This window comes from Lampetra fluviatilis, chromosome 37 (assembly GCF_964198595.1).
Source record: "Lampetra fluviatilis chromosome 37, kcLamFluv1.1, whole genome shotgun sequence".
Lineage (NCBI taxonomy): Eukaryota > Metazoa > Chordata > Hyperoartia > Petromyzontiformes > Petromyzontidae > Lampetra > Lampetra fluviatilis.
In genome coordinates, this window is record NC_136311.1 from 9,106,151 (window position 1) to 9,128,440 (window position 22,290).

At 44.2% G+C, this 22,290-nt stretch overlaps 1 protein-coding gene across 6 annotated transcripts in view; it reads right to left on the bottom strand.

Annotated features, from left to right (window-relative positions):
* The window catches only part of LOC144945335 (RILP-like protein 1), a 41,605-nt gene that overhangs the window by 12,200 nt on the left and 7,115 nt on the right, over window positions 1–22,290 (bottom strand). For all 6 annotated transcript variants that reach the window (XM_078873786.1, XM_078873785.1, XM_078873784.1 and 3 more), the window contains 4 exons: window positions 20,374–20,530; window positions 16,940–17,058; window positions 7,595–7,840; window positions 2,210–2,352 (listed from right to left, as the gene is read on the bottom strand). In XM_078873786.1, coding sequence (XP_078729912.1) covers window positions 2,210–2,352; window positions 7,595–7,840; window positions 16,940–17,058; window positions 20,374–20,530 — 665 coding nt within the window. The remainder of the gene's footprint in view (window positions 1–2,209; window positions 2,353–7,594; window positions 7,841–16,939; window positions 17,059–20,373; window positions 20,531–22,290) is intronic.

A 22,290-nucleotide genomic window follows, 5' to 3' on the forward strand; every position in this document is an offset into this window, starting at 1 on the left:
TTAAATATATACCTCGTGGGATGTTTAAGCAGGAAATCCCAAACAACTCTTAAAGACCCACTGCAGCAAATCTTCCCACTTTTACCACTTTCTCAATTAAAATCACATTACAGGCAGGAACACACACGATGTAGAGGGCACTGAGCCGACTGCACCAGCAGATTTTACACGTCTGCGTGTACGTACAGGTGTGATAGACTTGAGGATATTAATTTCAATCAGCTTCCGCTCTCTCTCTCTCGGTCACGTGGGGCGTGCTTATCAACAATCAGGTGCGAGCAGTGATAACCATGTAATTTTTGTTATTCTACGAACGGTAAGCGTAAAAAAAGACGCGGCGGTGGGACTCTTTAGGATCGAGTTGAAGGAAAACCCCTGTGTTCACGTGAGCAAATCGGTGAAGCCGGAGAAGGGATCACAGCCGGAGGAGCACAGCGAACATTGAGGCAGTGCAAGCGAGATTGAGCCCCTTAGTGGAGGAAAGGCAATACAGCAGCAATATCAGCTGAAGCGGAAGCCAGGTGCACGTACAGAAATAGCAAGCGATCTATCCTTCCACATATTCCCATTTCTGCCCACCGCACAAATCCTGATCTCCAAGACGCTGTACAGTTAGGAGTAAATAAAAGTACAAGCTGCTAAGCACGTGCAAAAAAACGAGCAGAACGTATTACGTAAAAGGTGACGGGTGGACAGAAAGCAGACTTATATGGAGGAAAAATAATGCTTCACCAATATCAGAGTTCCATACACGGCGGGAGTAATTTACCTCTTGGAAGACTGCCACGGTAAAGGCTGACGAACACATTTATAAAGCAGCGCCGTGCAAGAATGAGAATAAAACCAGTTCAGGTGAAGCATGTGTAAATGCTGGGAATGTAACAATGCATCAACTCCTCAAAGGCTAAAACCGATTCTTACAATCAGAACACGTGCATTTCATCGTGGACATACGAATCGGTTGTTTTCGATCTGTACGTCATTGTATGTAATCGGTTCTCGTAAAGAAAGATTGTTTCTTGAATTGAATGGCAAATCCCGATTCATGAAAATGTAATGACATCGCGAGAAGGATGAATTGTTACACACATCCCCTATTAAACGCCTCAGAACATTAATGCTTTGCATAAAACAGGGTCCCTGTGGGTCAAAGCAGACATTACTCGTGACCAGGAGAAAAGGGGGCAAAGGTGGCCACTCAAAGTGGAGCCCAGAACGCTCATCCTTAGCTACACTATACTCTTAGTTCTTTCGGTAAAAGTCACGTAGGTAAAAAAATGAAATAAAAATTAATAAAAAATAAAATAAAAATCACGACGTTTCGGAGGCAACACAAGTCTCCGTCGTCACAGCCAGATTTTCTGCATCAAGGTACACTTAGCTACACTGTTGAGTGTGTGGCTACCACTGGATGATATTCAGACTGGTGCCCTTTATTTGTGACCAGGTCAGAGGCCATGGGGAGCGAGCACCTCCTGTCCAAGGGAGACCTCGACTCAATTAAGGAGAGCAAAGCTGTACATTCCAATGTGTAACCACAACAACACGGCGAATGCAAGCTGAAAATGTTAACACAATTAAGAATTTAAATATTTAACGATCTAAAAATTTTAAACATGGATATGAAAAGGATACCCACATCTTGGTTATTTTCCTTATTTACAGAACAGTACTCAATAATGACTTGAAATTAATCATGTAATTTATTTAACATTAAGCAATATAACACTCGTTACAAAAAAAATATCAGTATGTGAGCCTCATTTTGTTTCCCTCTTGAAAACATCCGCATTCTAAATTGTCAAACAGCACCCCACCTTTTGGGAACCACACTCAATCCCCTTTGGCTAAATGAATGCTGTGGTGCTCTTGCTTACCGGAGGGGCTCGCAAATAACGCAGGCTGCACAGTGTAATGAGTACATGTTGTCCATTTTGTTACATTTTGTCCTCATTACAAATTTCCACGTGATAAGCCACTTAGTTGACTAACATGTGGGGCCATTTTGCTTCTGATAAAGAACTCTATAAGCTCAGTGGGCCTTACCTGATTAATAAAAAATAGTTTATAGTTAGTTTTTTCACACCCTAACGCCTTTCAACGGATTCTGAATGGCTGCTTCCAATGAGAATGGTTCTGAGACCGTGGCGGGCTGTGGCGGGCTGTGGCGCAACATCCACGACAGCTGCCAGGCCGTGCCGCTCATCACCTCTTATAGTACGCCAGCTCCTCCTGGAGCAGGAAGAGCTTGGCCTTGAGCTCGTTGCGCTCCTGTAGCACCTCGCGCAGCTCCTGCAGCGTGAAGCGAGGCCGGTTGGGGTCCTTGAGATCGACCACGAGCTTCCCGTCCATCTGAGCTCGAACACGGACACACGACACCACGCCCCCACGTGCGCGCACACTCACAGCTCTGCACCGTCATCGAGCGAAGAAGCTCGAACACACCTTGGGCCATGCGAGACGAGACCGACGCGGCTGCATTTCGAACGTTAGTGTACAAAACAAAACGCGTGCACGCCAACGGCAGGTGGCAACAGCAGATGGCGGTACAAAATTAGTGACGAAATATTCGTAAAGGAGGGGATTTTTTTTACGTTGATGACCGAGTAGACGAAACTCATCAAACGCGGCGATGAGTGCTGACTAGCCGCCAAACACCAGACAAAATTAACGAGTGTCAATGAAGGTACAGGCTAAGATCATTTTGTAAAGTTATTAGAATCACGCTGCCCAACATTTAATGAAAGTGAGCTACATTTGTTTTATGCTCGAGTCAACTAGACAAAAAAAATTACTAAATGAATTTCACACATTAAAACTGAACTAAAATTCTGGACGCTGTCTTCAACTAAACTAAGCACTGCAACAAAAAAATATGCTGACTAACTTGGACACTATATTACAGCAATTGGATATTAAATTGTTGTGTGTGTACAGCTCTGAGTGTTACCCCCTAATATGGGTCAGTTTTCTCTGGTCACTCTCGTTTTCTCGAACACACCAAATCCCTGATGGATGGAACTGACCAAACATCTCAATGCAGGAACCCCCAAGAAGACACAGTCAGGCTTTCATAGATAAAAAAAAAAATTAAGTGCAAGACTAAAAAAAATGTGTTCCATGCACAAGAAGAAACAAAAAATAAACACCTGGCATGGCCATCTGTTAAACAGTTAATAAAACCTCAAACATAATTATGATTTATAGCCTTGGTCAATTCATATATTTTTTTAAATAGTCAGATGAGAAGTGCTTCTCTTGCTTGCATGTGATTCTACTGGACCTGTGTGATGAAGCTTAAACCAAGTTTTAACTCCACCCTCAATCCTCACGAAACTCAAATGTTTCTAGTCAAAAATGTAAAATCATCATTAAGAAACTGCTTACGCTTGTCCAAACAAGACGATAACGCACAATTTAAACATCACTTCAAAGGACTTTAAGAGACCACATGCTGGGCAGGACCTTTGAGCTAAAAGTAGCATTACATTGCCAGCTGCTGCATTGGCCTTGTTGGCACACAGTGGGTTACTGGATTCATATCAGGATGCAGGCAATGTCACACTGCCAAGGGCAATAAAATAAGCAAAGTGGATTATCAGCGCAACCCACTTCTCGGTTAATCACATCCAATTTAGATTCCAATCGCCAAGGTAAATTGACATTAAAATGTTTCCATAGACCAAACCACATTGAATGCACCAACATCTCAGAAGCTAAGCAGGATTGAGCTTGGTTAGTACTTGGATGGATGACCCATCCGTGCATGCCGTGTGTTGCAAGCATAGTGGTGCGAGGTGGCCAGGAGATGGCAGAACATCCAATGGGTTCAGTCCACAAATTATTTCAGGATTGGATCTGTTGAACACGTAGGTTTTCGCGACTAATATTACCCACAAATCTGGCTGTCGCCTGATGATGCAAGTTGTAATTACTGGCGAAACGTTGTACTCAAATTGTAAATGTTCTGGGTTTACTCTCCAACACACCGGTTTGCTGTACTAGTAACGAATTGGCATGTTTTGTATACGGGATAAACCTTGCTAATTGGCTGTGTTGGGTGGTGGCGGGCTTAACGACACGTTTATATTTACGTGATCTAACAAAAAAAAACCTCTATTATGGACATTAAGGATTGGATCTATCTGATGATTGAGTCTCTCTGCCAGGAGATGGCAGTGTTGAGTGTTCACTTCCACCGCTCCTATCTGGCCAATATAACCCAACAAATGGCATTAGTAGTGTAAACCTAAAATATATTGGATGAGCTTTATAACTTGTGCAATGGCTATATTTCAAGTTAGGTGACATGGCATCATTAATTAGGCGTCCTCGTATTTAGTGGCAGCAATGGACAGCCAACCATTCCTTCACGTGCCTAGGCCTCAAATAAGATCTGAAGCTAAGTTCCAAGCCTCAATGTGCAGATAAATATTCAGTGCCAAATATTTCCGGATACACACAAGGCAATCAAATGCACGGGTATCCAAGGTTGCATGCAATTCCATTCAATATAACAAGCCACACCTGTGCAGCTTTGGGTATATGCACAGATTTTCTGCAGGTTTTATTCCATATATGTATTGGCCAAATATTTAAATTAAGGATCCTCCTGAAAACAAAAGTCCCAGAACTCAGCAAGGCTCTCCTGGATAGACAAAGAAAATAATGATACATTTTAAGTAAGTTTTACCTTCATCTTTACAACCGAGTTGCTGTGCTTCTAATGCCCCACTGTGTTAATGGCAAACATGCTGATGTGTGTTGCACCACGTTAATTTTAGCAAGGCAGTCAATCAGAGCTCTTGGTAAGTAGTTTAGACTCATTACCCACACACTTTCATCTTCTTCATCCTCTACCCCAGGGAAGAATGAAAGCTGTTTAAGAGAAAAAAAATTCACATGTATGTGCTGCTCCAGTTATGCGACACTCAAGCAAGACATAAACACAACAGCACCATCATCGGCAACCTGTGAAACACGACGTTTGTGAATCAGTCACCAATTATAGCAAATCTCAACTGTGCTCCACAGTTGACGATCAAAGCCTTGTCGCCAATGGCTGCACAAGAAGAAAATATATAATATTAAGCAATTGAAGTCAATGCTGGTTGTTTTTTCTCCCATCTATAACCTGTATGGTCAGTCAAGCAGGCAATGGCATGTCAGATGCATGGGTGAATCACACTGGAGTGTGTTGAACGGATCCCACAGTTCACGTGCAGAGCTCTCGTCAATAACTTTTGGTAATCCAGCAGCATTCACCAAACCTGACGCTGCTGATGAGACCCAGAAAGATGGGAACCCAGTACAGAGTTTACTCGCCGAAAATAAATGCTGCCTGATAATATTTGTGTGGAAAACCAAGAGGCTAAAGGACTACAAGTATGTTTTTGATTCACGTGTGGAGACACAGGACAGAGCTTTGCATATATATATGGTTTCACCCATAATGCTCCGAGGCAATGCGTACGTTTGCACACGGCGTGAAGGATCATCACCCTCTTTGCTGATAAAAGGCGCTATAGAAGAGACATCATGAGCAGTTACGAGGCATGTTCAATTGTCTTGGTGTAGACAGGGCCGTATTATCCAATAGGCAGTGGGCACAGGGCCGAGGGGCCTACGAAAACTAAAGGGCCTACGGAATTTCTTCACCATGTTTTTTTTGTATGATGACATTTTTTTCCAAGATATCTTTCACGAATAAATATATTTATATGTAGCAAGGATTGGCACAGTGTACATACAAAGAGGCAGAGTCGTGTCAATCTCAATCGTTTTTCTTCATAAGGTGAGAAAAATTAATGCCGGAGATGAACTTGTCGAGATTTTTTCATTGCTAAATTAGAAATAACATCTTCAAATTGTGTTTTTCGCATAATCCCAAGGAGAGCACCGTGGGAAGTGCCAACTGGAAAAAGTTATCACTAAGGCCTACAAGAACTTATAGATTTGAAGCTTTCGTGACTGCAAGGATTCATATTCTTAGGTTTTTTCGGTAAAGTCACGTAGGTAAAAAATTAAAATTAATAAAAGTAAAATAAAAATAAAATAAAAATCACGACGTTTCGGAGGCAACACAAGCTTCTGTCTTCAGGTGGAACCGTCACAGCACGATAGCTGTATCAAGTAAGAGAAATTCCAAGAAAACAGTCCTTGTATATATACTGGTTGAGGGTGGGAGGAGCCAAGGTAGGCCCTGGATATTAATATTGTGAGGTGCGGTGCGGCTGAAGCACGCTGTTAGGAATGAGCCTTTGTTGTGTAGACTGATTGAAAAGAGTTGTTAAGGTGAGGCTGAAGTAAAGGTGCGTGTAAATGGGACTGGGCCTTTTGTTATGCATACAAGAACCTTAATCCGGGCCCTGGGTGTAGAAAGTTCAGAGGTCACTTTTGCCCTATGCCTCACCCTGAAATGCAAGAACCTGATCGCAATATTTGGCGACAAAATCCAAACTACGGGTACATGTTTAGGTCACAGAAAACATTCCACATGCTCGGAGAAAGAATTCTACCGAGTCTCTGTTTATTAAACACTGACCAAGTGATGTAAGAGCAACCAGCATTTGGATGCACGACGACCCACGGGGACTGAGAGAGCCGGTTGTACCCTGGCTTTGCCAAAAGCTGGGGTGTGGCGATATTTGTCGACAAATGCAAAATACGGGTCACGTGTTCAGGTAACAACCAAAATCAATAATGTAAGCACAATTTTCTACTGAGCCGCTGTTTATCAAACACTGGGTCCAGGAATTGTAAGAGCACCAACACAAATGAGCAAGCGAACCTCTCGAGGGCTGCTGTACCTTGTCTTTGCCAAAGCTGGGGTGTGGAGGTATTTGGCGACGAAAAATACGGGCAGCGTGTTCAGGTCCATGATAGGGGCGTTGTTGGGTTAGATCGCGTCAATAGAAATGCGTCGTTAAATCCGCCACCACCCGACACAGCCGATCGGTAAGTTTTGTCACGTAAACAAAACAGGCCAATTCGTTACTAGTTCAGCACACCGGTGTGTTGGAGAGTAAACCCACAACATTTAGCATTCGACTACGACGCTTCGCCCGTAATTACAATCATCAGGTGACAGTCAGAGTTGTGGAGAAACAGGTAACAACAACAAACAACAACAACAAAAATCCACATTGTAAGCATACTTTTCAACCGAGCTACTGTTTTATCAAACACTGGCCCAGGAATTGCAGTAAATACACAAATAAAGCAAGCGAGCCTCCGGAGGGCTTGCTGTACCTTGTCCTCGCCCATGCCGGGGTGGTGTGGAAACAGGTAACAACAACAACAAAAATCCACATTGTAAGCATACTTGTCAAGCGAGCTACTGTTTATCAAACACTGGCCCAGGAATTGCTGTAAATACACAAATAAAGCAAGTGAGCCTCCAGAGGGCTTGATGTACCTTGTCCTCGCCCATGCCGGGGTGGCGTGGAAACAGGTAACAACAACAAACAACAACAACAAAAATCCACATTGTAAGCATACTTTTCAACCGAGCTGCTGTTTTATCAAACACTAGCCCAGGAATTGCAGTAAATACACAAATAAAGCAAGCGAGCCTCCGGAGGGCTTGCTGTACCTTGTCCTCGCCCATGCCGGGGTGGTGCGCCACCGCGCCCTCCTGGCACTCGCTCTGCTCCAGGAAGGCGCTTGCGACGCTCGCCGCCGTCTCGCGCAGGCGTCCAATCTCCTGCTCGCGCGACTGCAGATCGGCCTCCAGCTCCACCTTCTGCTCGATGAGCGACTTCCCCTGCGCCTCCATCACGGCCAGCTTGTGCCGCAGCTCGTTGTTGATCTTGATCAGCCGCGAGAGCTGCTGTTGCAGCTACGGAGGGCACGGACACACGCGTGTAACGATCGCACCGTCACCAGCCGTGGGTCAATCCACCGCTGGACGAAAGCCTCAAGCACGAGGTGATTTTATCGCTCCGTCTCCTTGGTGGATGACCTCTTGGACACGTTCCATTACTTGGCTTTCGATTCCATCAGTATTCTTCATCGTCGGTGTGACAATGGCACTTTAAAACAAATATTTTCCCCGGAAATATTACAATTGTGCGAGCGGCGTCACGTCATGAGGTGAAGTCTCCATTCACAACTCTCACAATGAGCTGTGCATCATAATATTAGAGAATGGTGCGTGAATGTGATGTCACGGAACTAATTCTGGAATACCTTCAAAGACCGTTTTAATGCATACACTGGGGTGGTAAGAGGGGTAGCTCCCACATACCCTGCTGCTGAAAATACCCATTGCATGGCAGTGCAACCAATATACTGCATTTTAACAGCTGGAATGTAGCCAAAGTGAAACACAAACTTTAATGTGACTGAGAGTATATGTTCAGTCTCTGCTGACGGGGCTGACAGCATGAACTCACTACTACAAACGAGAACCCAGTATAACAGTATAATCATCGGTGACTGCCCAGGACTCCAACCCGGGTCTCAACGTTGCCCGTAGAGTACTCTGACCCCTACGCCACCCGAGACCATCTCTTACAATGGAGCGGTGTGGCCACAAGGCAATCTTAACTACAATACTTGAAATAAGTGGTGTACAAACACCAAAATAAAGCCCCCTCAAAAAAATTGTAGCTAACATTAACGAAACCCTTTACCACTTGCATAGGCTTTTGCAGTCATGTTTTTAGCTGATGTCTTTTTCGAATTGTACTTGCACCGTGATATTCTTAGGTTTTTTCGGTAAAGTCACGTAGGTAAAAAATTAAAATTAATAAAAGTAAAATTAAAATAAAAATCACGACGTTTCGGAGGCAACACAAGCTTCCGTCTTCAGGTGGAACAGTCACAGCACGATAGCTGTATCAAGTGATTATTTTTTATTTTACTTTTATTAATTTTTATTTTTTACCTACGTGACTTTACCGAAAAAACCTAAGAATATGAATCCTTGCAGTCACGAAAGCTTCAAATCTAGAATTGCACCGTGAAGTTCGGCATGACGTCCGCTGTTACCCTAACAAGCTCCGAGCACATTGAGCGAAAGGCCGGACATTATGCTAAAAAGGACCGGCGAAACAACCCAACAACACAATGGAGTGCTAAGCAACAGCCTCATGACAAAATACATCTATTTAGTCGGCTATAACATGTTTGGACAACGGCCGTGTTTCAGAAGGCCACCGCCGATCATCGTTGCTTTGCGTGTGCTACTGCAGGTGGTCTCACCAGTGTTTAATCACATCTACGGAGTTGCACATGCATGGAAAGCTCTACCCGATGGCATTCACAAAACATTAAACCCACCGTCATGCGATTGTGAACATCGGTGAGAATCTGCGGCTAATTTCAGTGTTTCTGGCATTGCAGTAATGTGTTGACTGTGTGTTTTTGTTACGCGCCTTTTAACGTGTTTTAATTGCTGTTTAAATTCCATCTGCCGCGGCTTCCTCTGTCGATTGCTCAGGATTCCGATGCAAATGAGATGTTTCACCCCACACATGAGGCATTCCAATGGGGAAATATTTTCGCAATACATAGTGCATAAACTAAATGTGCGATAATATTATTTCAAATATTATTTTCACCATACTTAACGTAGTGTGAGAATCAAGACGGTTTGAATGCCTAAAGGCAGTGCTATAAAATTACCTCACCAAGTGAAAACGGATAAGTCATTTTAAATATCTTAATTTTCTTAAAACAAATTACATTTAAGTTAAATACACAACAAAACCAATAAATGGCAAATGATGCAAGAGGCTATGAAAGTAAAGTATGCTCTGTCGACTAAAACCATGCTAGCTATAAATTACTGTAATGACAAACTAAAATTACACAAATTTTGTCTGCAGGCAATGTCAAATTGATATTAACACCACAAGTACCAAAAACGTTTAATACCGCATCTCCAACCTAAAGCATAAGCGTCACATCAATTGCCCATGCCTCATTCAAATGTTCACACATATACAAAGACAAAGATCCCCCTTATAGCCTGTAACAGACTGTTGGGGCAAGTGCTGTTAGCAAGCACCCATTAAGGCCGGCACGGCACACGAGGGGGCGGGTGGCCAACACCATGCCCGGCCGCCTTTGTCTCCCCGGTGGCGATGTTTACACACCGCACCAGGTACTCATTTGAGGCCAAGTCGACCTCGGGGAGGCCCAGGACCGGTTCTAGATAAACATAATCGTCACCGGTGTTGGCCGTGAGCGGGACTCGAACCCGGGTCGCCAGGTTCATAGCAGAGCGCGCTAAACGCTACACTACCGCCCCGTTACCCACTTGAGGTCTTAGTTCGACCTACACACACATAAACACCCCCTGGCGTGATTCTTTGTAGCACCATGCCACGACACTTCCACGCGCCTACGCTCCTCGGTAATCATCCCAGCACCGTCACACCTCGCCACAAATGCCGAGACCCCTGGACGCCCAGCGGGCACGGTGGTCGCGGCACCCACCTGCTCGTCATCCGACGACTCGCCCCCTTCGGCGGACGCCGGGCCATCACCGCGGGCCTGGCTGTTCGCGACCAGCACCTCCAAGATCTCGAGCACGCGCACCACTTTGGGCATTAACTGGGCCACTTGGCCCGAGCCGCCGCGCGCCACCATCTGCTCGAAATCCCTGCCCACCATGGCCGCGATGGTGTACACGTCGTCCACATCCAGATCCGTGGGATCGGTGTCGAGCAGGGTCGGCAGCTCTACCTCCTCCTCCTCCATCTCCTCCTTCCTCACCTCCTGCCTCACCTCCTTCCTCACCTCCTCCCTCACCTCCTCCCTCACCTCCTGCTCCCCGCCGAATGTTGTCATTTGCTCTATCGCTGTCTGGACTGCCCGCTTGCGATGTCACAAATCGAGTTTTTTTAATCGTTTTATCTATTTGTATGTTCTGTTGTTTTAGTGAGTTGTTATACTCGTGCGTACCCCTTTAAGTAACTTAAATAAGTGTTTTACCTGCTTGGCTTTATGCCTCTGTATTCACTGTGTGAATCTTACAAACGCACATGAAAGACTGAAGTACAGTAGCTACCTACAAGCTGCAATAAACACGTACAAAGCGCCACTTGTGAAAAGCAAACCAACACCGCACAATTCAGAGGTATAGCTATAATTTCAACGTGAACTGGATAATATTTTAATTATATAATGCCCTTAATCCTGCGAATGTGCACCTCCGATTAGCACGGTTGGCTACGTATGGTGCGAAATAAGTTCAACGCACATAAGTACATACAAAACGTTGCCTTCATCCTCTTTTCTCTCTTAACAGTTACTCTATCTTCCCGATGACCGCTTAACAACGACAACACAATCCCGTTCAGCAAACCTTGCCGGCTGAGCATCTGTTGGATACCTTTTTTTAACCCTCCCCGGAGTGATACAAAAAAATAAGTGACTGCACGACGTTCCGCAAACAGCAACGTGACACCTGACCACCTTTGTACTTCACCGTTTTATGAAAACGATTGTACATTAACATCGTGGGCCATCCTGCCCCCCCCCCCCACCAACAGCGTTAACAAAGAACAAAAAACGGACCGTGACATTGCAGGTGTGTGAAAGCAAAGTTTTTTTCCTTTTTCAAATGTTGATTGTATTAGTCATTGAATTGAACACGGAAGAAAAAAATATATGAATTGAAATACAAGATGCATCCTTTAGTGCGCCCCCCCCCCCCCCACAGAGAGGCAGAATGGAAACGGTCCGCTGTGGGAAATAGCTCGTCACAGCCTGTGCACATGCGGCATTACAGTACGTTCCCACACCGCCGCTAGCCACTGACCAAGTGCACATGCAGCACACTTGTGCATGCGTGGCTCGACTCGGGGAGCGTGACGGAAAAACTTCAGCTTGTTCACGGGTTCATTTCAACTTCTATTTAAACATCACATTTTCATCGAGCGGTAACGAAGAGGCACCCAGTGAATAATTCCAGCTATCCACTCGACTTTCAGTTCTCTCTCAAATGTTTAATCATAAATGTTGCTGGTAACTTGAGCTCTTTCAGTGACCAATTGGCATGGCCAATATTTGACATATAAATGCGGATGCTTTAGCGAGGCACGTGTCATAAGATGGTATTAAAACCAGAAACCCATTCAGCACACTTACACCATTGAGCCATGTGATCTGGAGGTCTATATATATAAGAAGGATTACAGAAACGTGTTTGTTCTTTTATTCTGCCAAAACAGCGGCTAAAGTTCATGTTATACACCACTTTGAATGTAATGACCTCATCTGGAGTTGAATGCGGTCCAAGTCACTCAAGCGTGTCGTAAGTCCTCGGCCACGAAGGGAGCTGGGGGCTCGCTGCTGCGTTTTGAATTGCGGCTTTTGCACACTGCTACGACATACCGTGCTCGCGAGCACATAACGTGGAACGGAAGATGACGTGTTGTATTCAACGTCTCGTCTTCAGTGAAGTCATCTCTCGGGCGTTCAACTCGGCAGCATCCCGATTGACTTAAGAAATGCCCAGGATGTTGTACCTTACAACGGTGGTCTAAGTGATATCACTTACGAGAGCATCCCCGGAATGAGAGTGCAGTCATAACAATAAAGGCCCCAGCACACCGAGCAAGTTTCGTCTTGTCGGTAAGCGAGGCTTTTGTGGCCAGAACTCTGCTTGCACGACACCGAACGCAACGATTGCATTCACATCGACAATCCACATGCCACGATGACATACCACCATTTGACGTAGTTTTTTTTAAACACAATCGTCACAAATGTCCCTCGTCTTTGAGGAAACATTTCTTGCCAAGTTCATCCTGCCAGAGCAACATTTGCTTCATCAAGACAAATCCTCCATGACAACGGGCAAGTGTGCCATAACCTATTTTTGAAAAACAGAGTCACGAGAATTCAATTGATCAGCAACTAAACAAAGACAAAGATCCCCCGTACAGCCTTAACAGACTGTTGGGGCAAGTGCTGTTAGCGAGTGACACCTATGAGGGCCAACACGGCACACGAGGGGGTGGGTGGCCATCACCACGCTCGGCCGCCTTTGTCTCCCTAGTGGCGATGTTTTACACACCGCACCAGGTACTCATTTAAGGCTCAGTCGACCTAGGGGAGGCCCAGGACCGGTTCAGATAATCGTCACCGGTGTTAACCGTGAGCGGGAATCGAACTCGGGTCGCTGGGTTTCGTAGCGCAGCGCGCTAACCGCTACACCACCGCTCCCCACAAAACTACACTCGGCAACTACACTCAAACTATGACACACACTTCAAGATTGCAACAGCAGAGTTTCGACTTTGCCCTCGCTGGCTCTCGCAAGAAGATGTCGCTGCTACTGTCCAGTAATTATTTTACGTTGAACTCGTTGGGGAGATCAGAGACTTGAGGTTGGCAGCTCTCTACAGGCACCCCTGCCCCACATCCACACCAACAATGTAGCCTCTTAAGCACGTGTCCACACGCCTCCCTCAAATCAGTTCCGTGTTCAGTAATTGTGTGGACTATGACTCAAGCGATTATGATGGAAGGTGAGATCACAGCGAGCGAGCCACCAGCCAGCATGAGTAGCCGATGCAGCGATCTTTCTCGGCTAACTTTAGCTCAAACGTGTAATGCTAAACCAGTGCTGTGCACTCACTGTACCTTTGGAAACTCCAAATAGAGTGAGTTGCAATTGCTTTTTGCGTTTAGTTTGTTGCCCTTACCCCCGCACCTCCGATTAGCACGGTTTGCTATGTAAGGTGCGAAAGAAGTTCAACACACATACAAATAAGGAAACAAACTTTAATATTCGCTATTTTACTGAATTGACGATGTCAAGCCCATTAATTTTCGCCCATGGTTGCATTGGATGGTAAAGGCATGGACCATCAAAGATTTCCCCAAACCTACCCCATAACCTCAGCGACTTTCCCCGTGGTCATGATTTTGCTCATCCTATTTGCTCAATCCCAGAATAGTGTGATTACTATCCAAACGTTGCACAGCGGCGTCGGAAGGAAGGGAAATGGAATCAGGCTTGAAAGTACAAAGCGAAGGAGCAGCAGCGCATCAGAAAGGGAATTAACCGACACATCTGCCCTTACTGCAACAGCATGCCACAGCGTGCCCTGCCAGATGCCATGCTGCTGAAATTGTACCTCTCTCCCCCTGTGGGTGCCCACGCTCATAAAATAAAAATCCCAGTTCTGAACATGATTTTTGTGGAAACAAAGTAGAAACTTTCCAGCCTTGCCTCGCCCAAACACATTCCTGCGGAGGGAGCTGGTAGGAACGTTGGGTTGCTCGGTGAATGGCCAGGGTCAACGGCGGCGTGGTGTATTCCGCAAATATGCCCGACTGTGAGGGCGGGCACAAGCCAGCGTGAGTAGGTTAAACGTTGAGTTTTATAAGGGCACCATGGGGTGACCAGCCCCTCCCCACCCCCCCCACCCAGCCCCACCCTCCCCACCCAGCTTCTCCCCACCCAGCCCCTCCCCACCCTCCCCACCCAGCCCCTCCCCACCCTCCCCACCCAGCCCCTCCCCACCCTCCCCATCCCCACCCTCCCCATCCAGCCCCTCCCCACCCTCCTCTCCCCACCCAGCCCCTCCCTCCCCACCCAGCCCCTCCCTGCACGACGGACGGACACAATAATCCCCTGTGGGCTGGTGTAACCAGGAGGTTCCTACCAGTATAAATGTTTTACATGTGTCAAGACTGACGACGTGCTCCATTATGTGTCCGCTGTCTTATCACAACTCAACTGGTCAATCTAAAAGGTCTGAGAAATTAACCACTTGTGAAAGTATACACGCAGCGATACGTGCTTCAGCAACAACAAAGTGTTGAAACAACTGTGACGTGTTTTTTGGGTTGTACCGTGTGCTTTTCGGCACCATGCCCAGCACCGAGAGTTCATTTTTAGGAACTTCCTGAAATAGTATCGCCCTCCCTGTGGATGCTCAGGGACTTCCTGTCGAAGCTCCCAGCAGGTGGAGGGAAACGTCGGACATGATGCCGAACAACATATCGCAGAGCTGTGCAGCACATCAGCAAAATATACACAGTAGTAACAATAGTCTTTTGTTCTGGACACAAAAAAATGAGCAAGTACAAAGAAAATGTGCGATGGATCTGCATCCCCGTACATGCAGTGAGTGTTGGTAAATCTCCAACGCAGTTTGGCACAGTAAACAATGGAAAATGGCGATAGTATTTAAAAATCTGACTTTGAAAATAAACCAAGCTCACAGGCTTATGCAGTTGTGTGTACGCATGTGTGCACTTTCGGATATGAAGTTCATTTAAAAAATTCAACTAACTCCAAGCACAAAAGAAATGTCAAGACGGTGCTTGCACTGGCATATTTGCATGGTAATAAATCTACACGACCCCAAGCAAGCATTAGAATTCTTACAATGTTTGAAAATGCTCTGGCTGAAACTTTGCAGACACTTACCCAGATTCCATTCATACCTAAAGCTTTCGTGACTGCAGGGATTCATCTTCTTGGTTCTTTCGGTAAAGTCACGTAGAATGGAAATAATAAAAGAATAAAAATAAAACATAATAAAATAATTCTCGCTATTATTTTGTGTTTTATTTGTATTATTTTATTATTTCCATTCTACGTGACTTTACCGAAAGAACCAAGAAGATCCATTCATACCGTTTAAGTTTCCCATTCCGATTCCCAGCGGCAGAAACAATGCACCTCACCAACTGATGTTATAGCCAGGACCCTATGTATGATTGCCCCTTATTTGATATCATCAGTTGTGCTTATTTCTTGGCAACATAAAATGCTAGCTATGTACAAACGAGCAAAATATGATTTGTACAAAAAGTACATTTCACTCATATGCAATGTGTAAATATTTTATTTAATGTAACTGCTCTATATTCACTTGTATGGACATTCTTTAACTCGTGCGTGGTTCACTCCTCCCTATACTTACTACATTGTTTTATTAAGGGAATAATATCGTCTGAAAAATATTACAGAATTTGACAAATAGATTTCACATTGAAATCTAAACAATCATACAATACCTATTTCAATATATATCTTAATTAGTTTACCACTTTAAAGCATATAAATTGATAGGCAGAAACATAAAGTGGTTTAAAATGCAAGGCAGGTAAGACATTACCAGTTGGAAGGACACAATTGCAAAACGAGCAGATAATTATTGAAGGTGGAAAGAGGACCAGATTATGAAATAAAGAGGGAAAATTAGAGCAGGATTGAGTGTTTTTGAAAACGTAAATTTGATTATACATTTTATCTAAGGAAGACAGCCTTCAAATAATATTCATTCATTCATCATGCATAGTCAGCGAAGGACCGTTCCATCAAACGTGTGACCTCTTGCGACAGCGTTCGCATGACCTGCTCTTGGCTGCCGTACACCGGAGTCTCGAGTGATTTGTTTGATCCATGTATCACAATGGGGGAGACCACGGGGGCGACGTTATTCATTTGAGAGCTGCAGTCCTCACTTCGAACCCCAACCGATATTACCCACTGTGACATTTGGATCAGAAACATCAATACTGACGAAGAAAATTGGACAAAAAAGCTAAAAAAAGGTGTGCCAAGAAGTACGGAGAGGCGAATGTTAAAAGTATGCTCGAGATGAAAAGAGGAACAAGTGGTTCAGGGAAGAAACTAAAATTGCAGAAGACATCGTATTGACTCGTAAGAAAAGGAAGTGGGTTTTGGGCAGGACACATCGCTCAAGGGATGATGGTTGATAGACAAGAACTGGTGGCAGAATGGCAGCAACAGGAGAGAAAGCGCGAGAGAAAACAACCGCCACCAAGATGAAGCGATAAGATCTGATCCTGCACGAGTGCGGTAGATGGATTGTGGCATCGGAAGAGCGTAAGAAGATGGTGACGGCAGAGGAAGGCCTTGATCCAGTTGAATATAGATCATTGCTGATGATGATTAGACCTCTACCCAAACATGTCCCGCATTCACATCGCTACTTACCGCCTCCACGTCTTCATTCTTTTGGCTGATATCCCGGTCCTTGGCTCTTATCTCATCCCGCTGCTTGTCCACAACTTCCTTGAGTTTGATCATCACGTCCCGCTCCTTCTCAGTCAAACCTGAAAGGGTAATGTGAGAAACACATCACAGGCGACCCTTCAGATACGAGGCCAATTGTAAAAGCAAGATGCCAGAAAAGGCATCCTTGCAGCATGCAGAGCAGTCGTTCTTTGTTTTTGTTTTACCCTGTTGTCTGCTACTTTACCTTTATAACAGTGCAGCGTCATCATTACTGTATTGGCCATGTATGATGATGTGAGTGGAGTGCTTCAAAAGAGCACATTCCAATAAAGCAATCAGGATACCAATAAACCACAGCGGCAATTTATGATCAGCATTGTTAAGTATTCACACATTGGATATTTTATATGCAGCGTCATATTTATTTTTCGTAATTTGTTTATTTTGGTATTCTTTGGGTCTTTCGGTAAAGTCACGTAGATAGGTTGTTATTTTCTTTGAACCTATCTACGTGACTTTACCGTAAGGCCCAAAGGATATGCATTCCTGCAGTCACGAAAGCTTTAAGTCAAGATGTTTGTTTTGGGTTAGGTTGTGTAAAAATGTGCGTGTGAACCTCCTCCATCCATCAAAAAGCCAATCAATAAAATTGTCACGTGATTCAAAAGCGGCAAATGTATAAACCGAGCTCCTGAGCCCCTGTTAACGACATGAAGAGGCTGGGTGTAATCTCCAGTGAAACGTGACATCCATTTAAATGTCGTTAAGATAATTACTCTCCAACAACAACACCGGGCAGTGCTGCTGAAGCAGTAATACATCGGCAAGTTTGATTCGCGCGACACTTCTGTGAATTATCGGTGTCGGCTGGAGGAGGGTTTTACAACACACATTTCTACATGATGACCTAACCCAAAATAAACCAATTACGAATCATATTAGTCATGAAAGCCTACGTATAAAGTTATGTTGTTTTTATTGCCAAATATTCCATATTAATGTTCTAAATATTTTCTCAGGATCAAAAGGTCTGTAACGTGGCACATTGTAAGGCGAGTTGAATAGCTTTTCCATGGGGCTCATAGCCACAGGGATAAGTTACAAAGCCAGGCGGCCAAGGCAAGTCCTTCACGTTCAGTCTTTGCAATCGAGCTGTTTAATGTCTGCTACTCACCGTATCGGAGCCTTCAAGTGCTCCACAAGCCACTGCAAATGCTGCCATATTTACACTCACATTTACAAGATGATACATTTATAGCTACCCTGCTGAATTTTTTTCTAATATATATAAAACCCTCAAAACTTTTAAAGCAACAGGAAATTGAACATTGTGAATATCGCCAAAACCGTGGCTCCTTATTATATAATAAAATTGAGTTTCAAACTTTTAGTAAGTGTATCGGGATTGTTTGGATACATGTAGAGGCTTTGAAATCAAATTCTGTTTTCTCTAAAATGTTGCGAGTAGTATGTCTTTGCATGATTATGACACCTTAAGGGATTGCATATTACACAATGTAGAAAACCGAAATGTACAATCCTGTGCCACAAAAGCTGCAATCACAATGCAAAGTTTCAGCTCTGTGACACGTGTGTCAATGTAAAAGGGTTGCAGCATTTGAGGTTTAGCATGTGTCAAGTTAAAGGGTGCAGCATTTGGCCATTTGTCAGGGCTAAAATAAAAACCCCGCATGCTCACGTAGTTTTCACTGTAACTTCGTGGGTGTGTCCCTCTTACAAGCCATGTAAGGGAATGCATAGCTTGACATTTTAGGGCATCTCTACCTGCGGAGAAACACCGCAAACAAATGCTGTCACTGCGCTATTTAGAAATGGTAACTGCTATCACGCCTATTACACACGTGGGGGCTATTTTGTATTTCCTATACTCAAAGCCTCAATGTAGTAAACAAAAGCACATTATTTCTGCCATTGCTTTAAAGCTTCAATACAAACTCAGATTCCAGTAGCTGCTGCTCCCAGCACCTCAGGCTGGGGGCAACCCATAATCCATGGAATGTGGATAAAATGAGTACCACTTTGTGGGAAGTCAACAGCGGCTGCGCTATGGAAAAGACTGGTCTCCAATGTGGAATTTATATCGTTTCACAGCACCACTATTGAACCTATGTGTCAACCATTGCTCCTTAAACATGAAGACACTGACTCGCTTGATAAATGCTACGGTGGCATTTCCACCTCTGTTCCTTTCTTGTGGAATTCCACTCTCCCTCAACATAATGAGTTAAAGGTGACATATTTTTAGGGGAAAACAGGCAAATAATATTACGTGACTGTATAAAAATGTCCTTGTGATTTATCAGCGTTAGCCTAATGAATGCCCATCTGCCAGTAATTCTGCATTCTTCTCTGGAATAAAATATTATTATTATTCGGTTGTGACGATTTTTTTTTACCAGCTTTGTCTGGGCCCAATATAAATCTGAAGTTCAAATTATTTGACAATAAACTGTGACCTTTGGCCAGGAGGCGATGAAAAAACAAATGAGGACCATATGACATTCACAGCCCAATGTCACATTTTCCCAATGGCAAGGACTATTTAAATAAACCTTAGCAGTGCACCAATTGCAGTTGTGTGAGTGTCAATTAAATGTAATAAACAATACACTATTTACTTTACCCTTTCTAGCCAGGCTTTGGCACCAGCACGCAAAGACCTGTTCGTGCGCATGGCAGTGTTTAATGTATACTCTACAGCTGACAAAGAATTCCGTAACTCAGTGAAGACATCACCGATCTGCTGCAGGAAAGAGTTTGTTGGCTCAGTGGTGATTGGTGCACACTCGAACCACCACGTTGTCCTTTCGCTCTATTAAATCGGACGATGTGGTGGAACAAGTTTTTGCAGCCTTTATTATTGTCTACTAGGTGTGTAGAGGTGTCTCGAATAAAATTGCTTCTTACGGTCATGATCCATGCGTTGAATCATGCGTGTGAAAATTAGCAATTTCTAACGAACCGAAATTATGCAAACGATATTTTAATTCTAGATTTGAAGCTTTCGTGACTGCAAGGATTCATACTCTTTGGTTTTGTCGGTAAAGTCACGTAGGTAAAAAATCAAATCAAGTGGTTGTGCTTTCGCTACGTTGTCCCCACCTGAAGAAGGACGCTTGTGTTGCGCCCGAAACGTCGTGATTTAATTTAGTTTTTTCATTTATTTGATTAGATTTTTTACCTATTTGACTTTACCGAAAAACCCAAAGAGTATATGTTAATGGTTCGTTTAGGACAATGAAGCAAATAAAACCATACAAACTAAACAAAGAAGAAGAAATGATACAGAAAACAAGACAAAGAATCTATCAAATCGTGGCCATGAAATCGCTACGTGGCTAATTTACACTCGTGTGAATAGGAGTGAGTGGCCTGATCCTGGTCCTGCTCACCTTCCGCCTGCGTCTCCTCCACCTCGGTGTCGGCACTGTCGGTGTCCCGTCGACGTAACGCGCTGTCCAGTTTGCGGTTCTCCTCCTGCAGCTCCGTCATGCAACCCATCATCTCCTCTTCCCTTTCTCTCCAGTACGTCTCCACCAACTCCAGCTCCTGTCAACAAGAGAGGCCAAGAGTCGGCAAAGACGCAGAGCAATGCAGTTTCACTTCCCAAGCAGCAGAGTGGTCTTCAAGACCAGCTGACATTAATATTGTCCGACATTTCCAAATACGGTAGACAAATTGTCGATATTTTTTTTATATAATTAAAAATTATTTGTCATTGGGAGCTGCCAAACTGTAACTTCTATAAAGGCTCCAAAGCTATTTTGTAGGAAGTACCACCTAAAGCCACAAGGACCCCCATTACTGTGAGCATAGTTTTACATTCACAACCCATGAGAAAACAGAAACAATATACCAACATGGTTTACATGGTTTAATGTGTGTATGTTGAACTTCTTTCGCACCGTATGGAGCCAACCGTGCTAATTGGTGGCCAATTAGAGCCAGTCCAGGGACCCCCACCTCAACAACCAACATTAGCCACGTTGTTGATGTTTGGCGAAACAACCCCAATAATCGACGTGACGCGGAGAGGTCTTCATCTGGCAGTAAATTATCATATGGCTGTAAATTATTATTTATGAAATATATCTATAAACAAGGCAGCATCGTAAACAAAAATGTACACTTTCATAAAACACCAATTTTTATTTTTTGTAATAATTTTTTCTTTAGAGAGGTCTCAATATGCTTAAAGACAGTTAAAACAGGGACTGATGAATAGCCTGATACAGGCCAGTGGCCATGGCCTGTAAACACTGTGGTGTGTTTACCAGGTAACCATGTGCCACAGTGAACACAGCCTCCACGGGTCCACGGGGAGGTTAATTAGGTCATGGACACTGGCTCAGACACAATTGACGATGCTTGTTAACAGTGTTGTGACAATTCACACCAGAAAAGGTCTCCAGGGGGAAATCCTCGGGTCCCTACCACCTAACTGTGTTGCATCCAAAGTAACGAGTTTCATAGTGTGGTGACATTAGGTTGTCTTCCACTTGTCAATGCAGTATTGTCTCATTCAACATTAGGACTAAGTGTGTCCTTGCTCAGATGAGTATTGGGTGGCACTCATCTCCATTGGTGGCCCGGAGCCCGTGGTGGAAATTCCACATTCCCATCGTGGGGGTCAATAATTTTTAAGCTGTCGGAAAGACAGCGTTCTAAGGACAGCTCTGTTTCTTCACCTGAGGACGGCTGCTTGCGTTGTGGTCGAAACGTCGTGAGAATTTTATTTTATGTTCTATTTTGATTATGTGATTATTTCCCTTCTACGTGACTTTACCGAAAGAACCAAGGATATGAATCCCTGCAGTCACGTAAGCTTGAAATCGAAAAATGAAACTTCATTGTCACAGATCTGAAACCCACACTGAATATTCCTACATTCCTACAAGACATGGAGAATTTCATGTTTTTCTAGCAAAAGTAATCTATTTAGGAGGCGCAGCGGTGCAGTGGTTAGCGCACCGCACTACGAACCTGGCGATCTGAGTAAGATTTCCTTCCGTGGCTAACAATATTGGCAAGTGATAAATGAACTGGTCCTGGGCTCATCACTACATTAATCAGCACTGAACAGCAAGGTGAAGTATAGTCAAATTAAGCAGTGGATCGGGATCTCACCCTACAAGAGATAATCCATTGTTTCCCATACGAGAGGTGCGATACACAGTGTGTTGTCGAGTGATCCTAAGTTGACGCACAGGCCTCCACATGACATTTTATCAATTTTCTTCAAGAAACCTCTTATATACTATACTAGTGTAGTAACGCTCACGACTCGTTCACACCGGATAGTTGGAGGC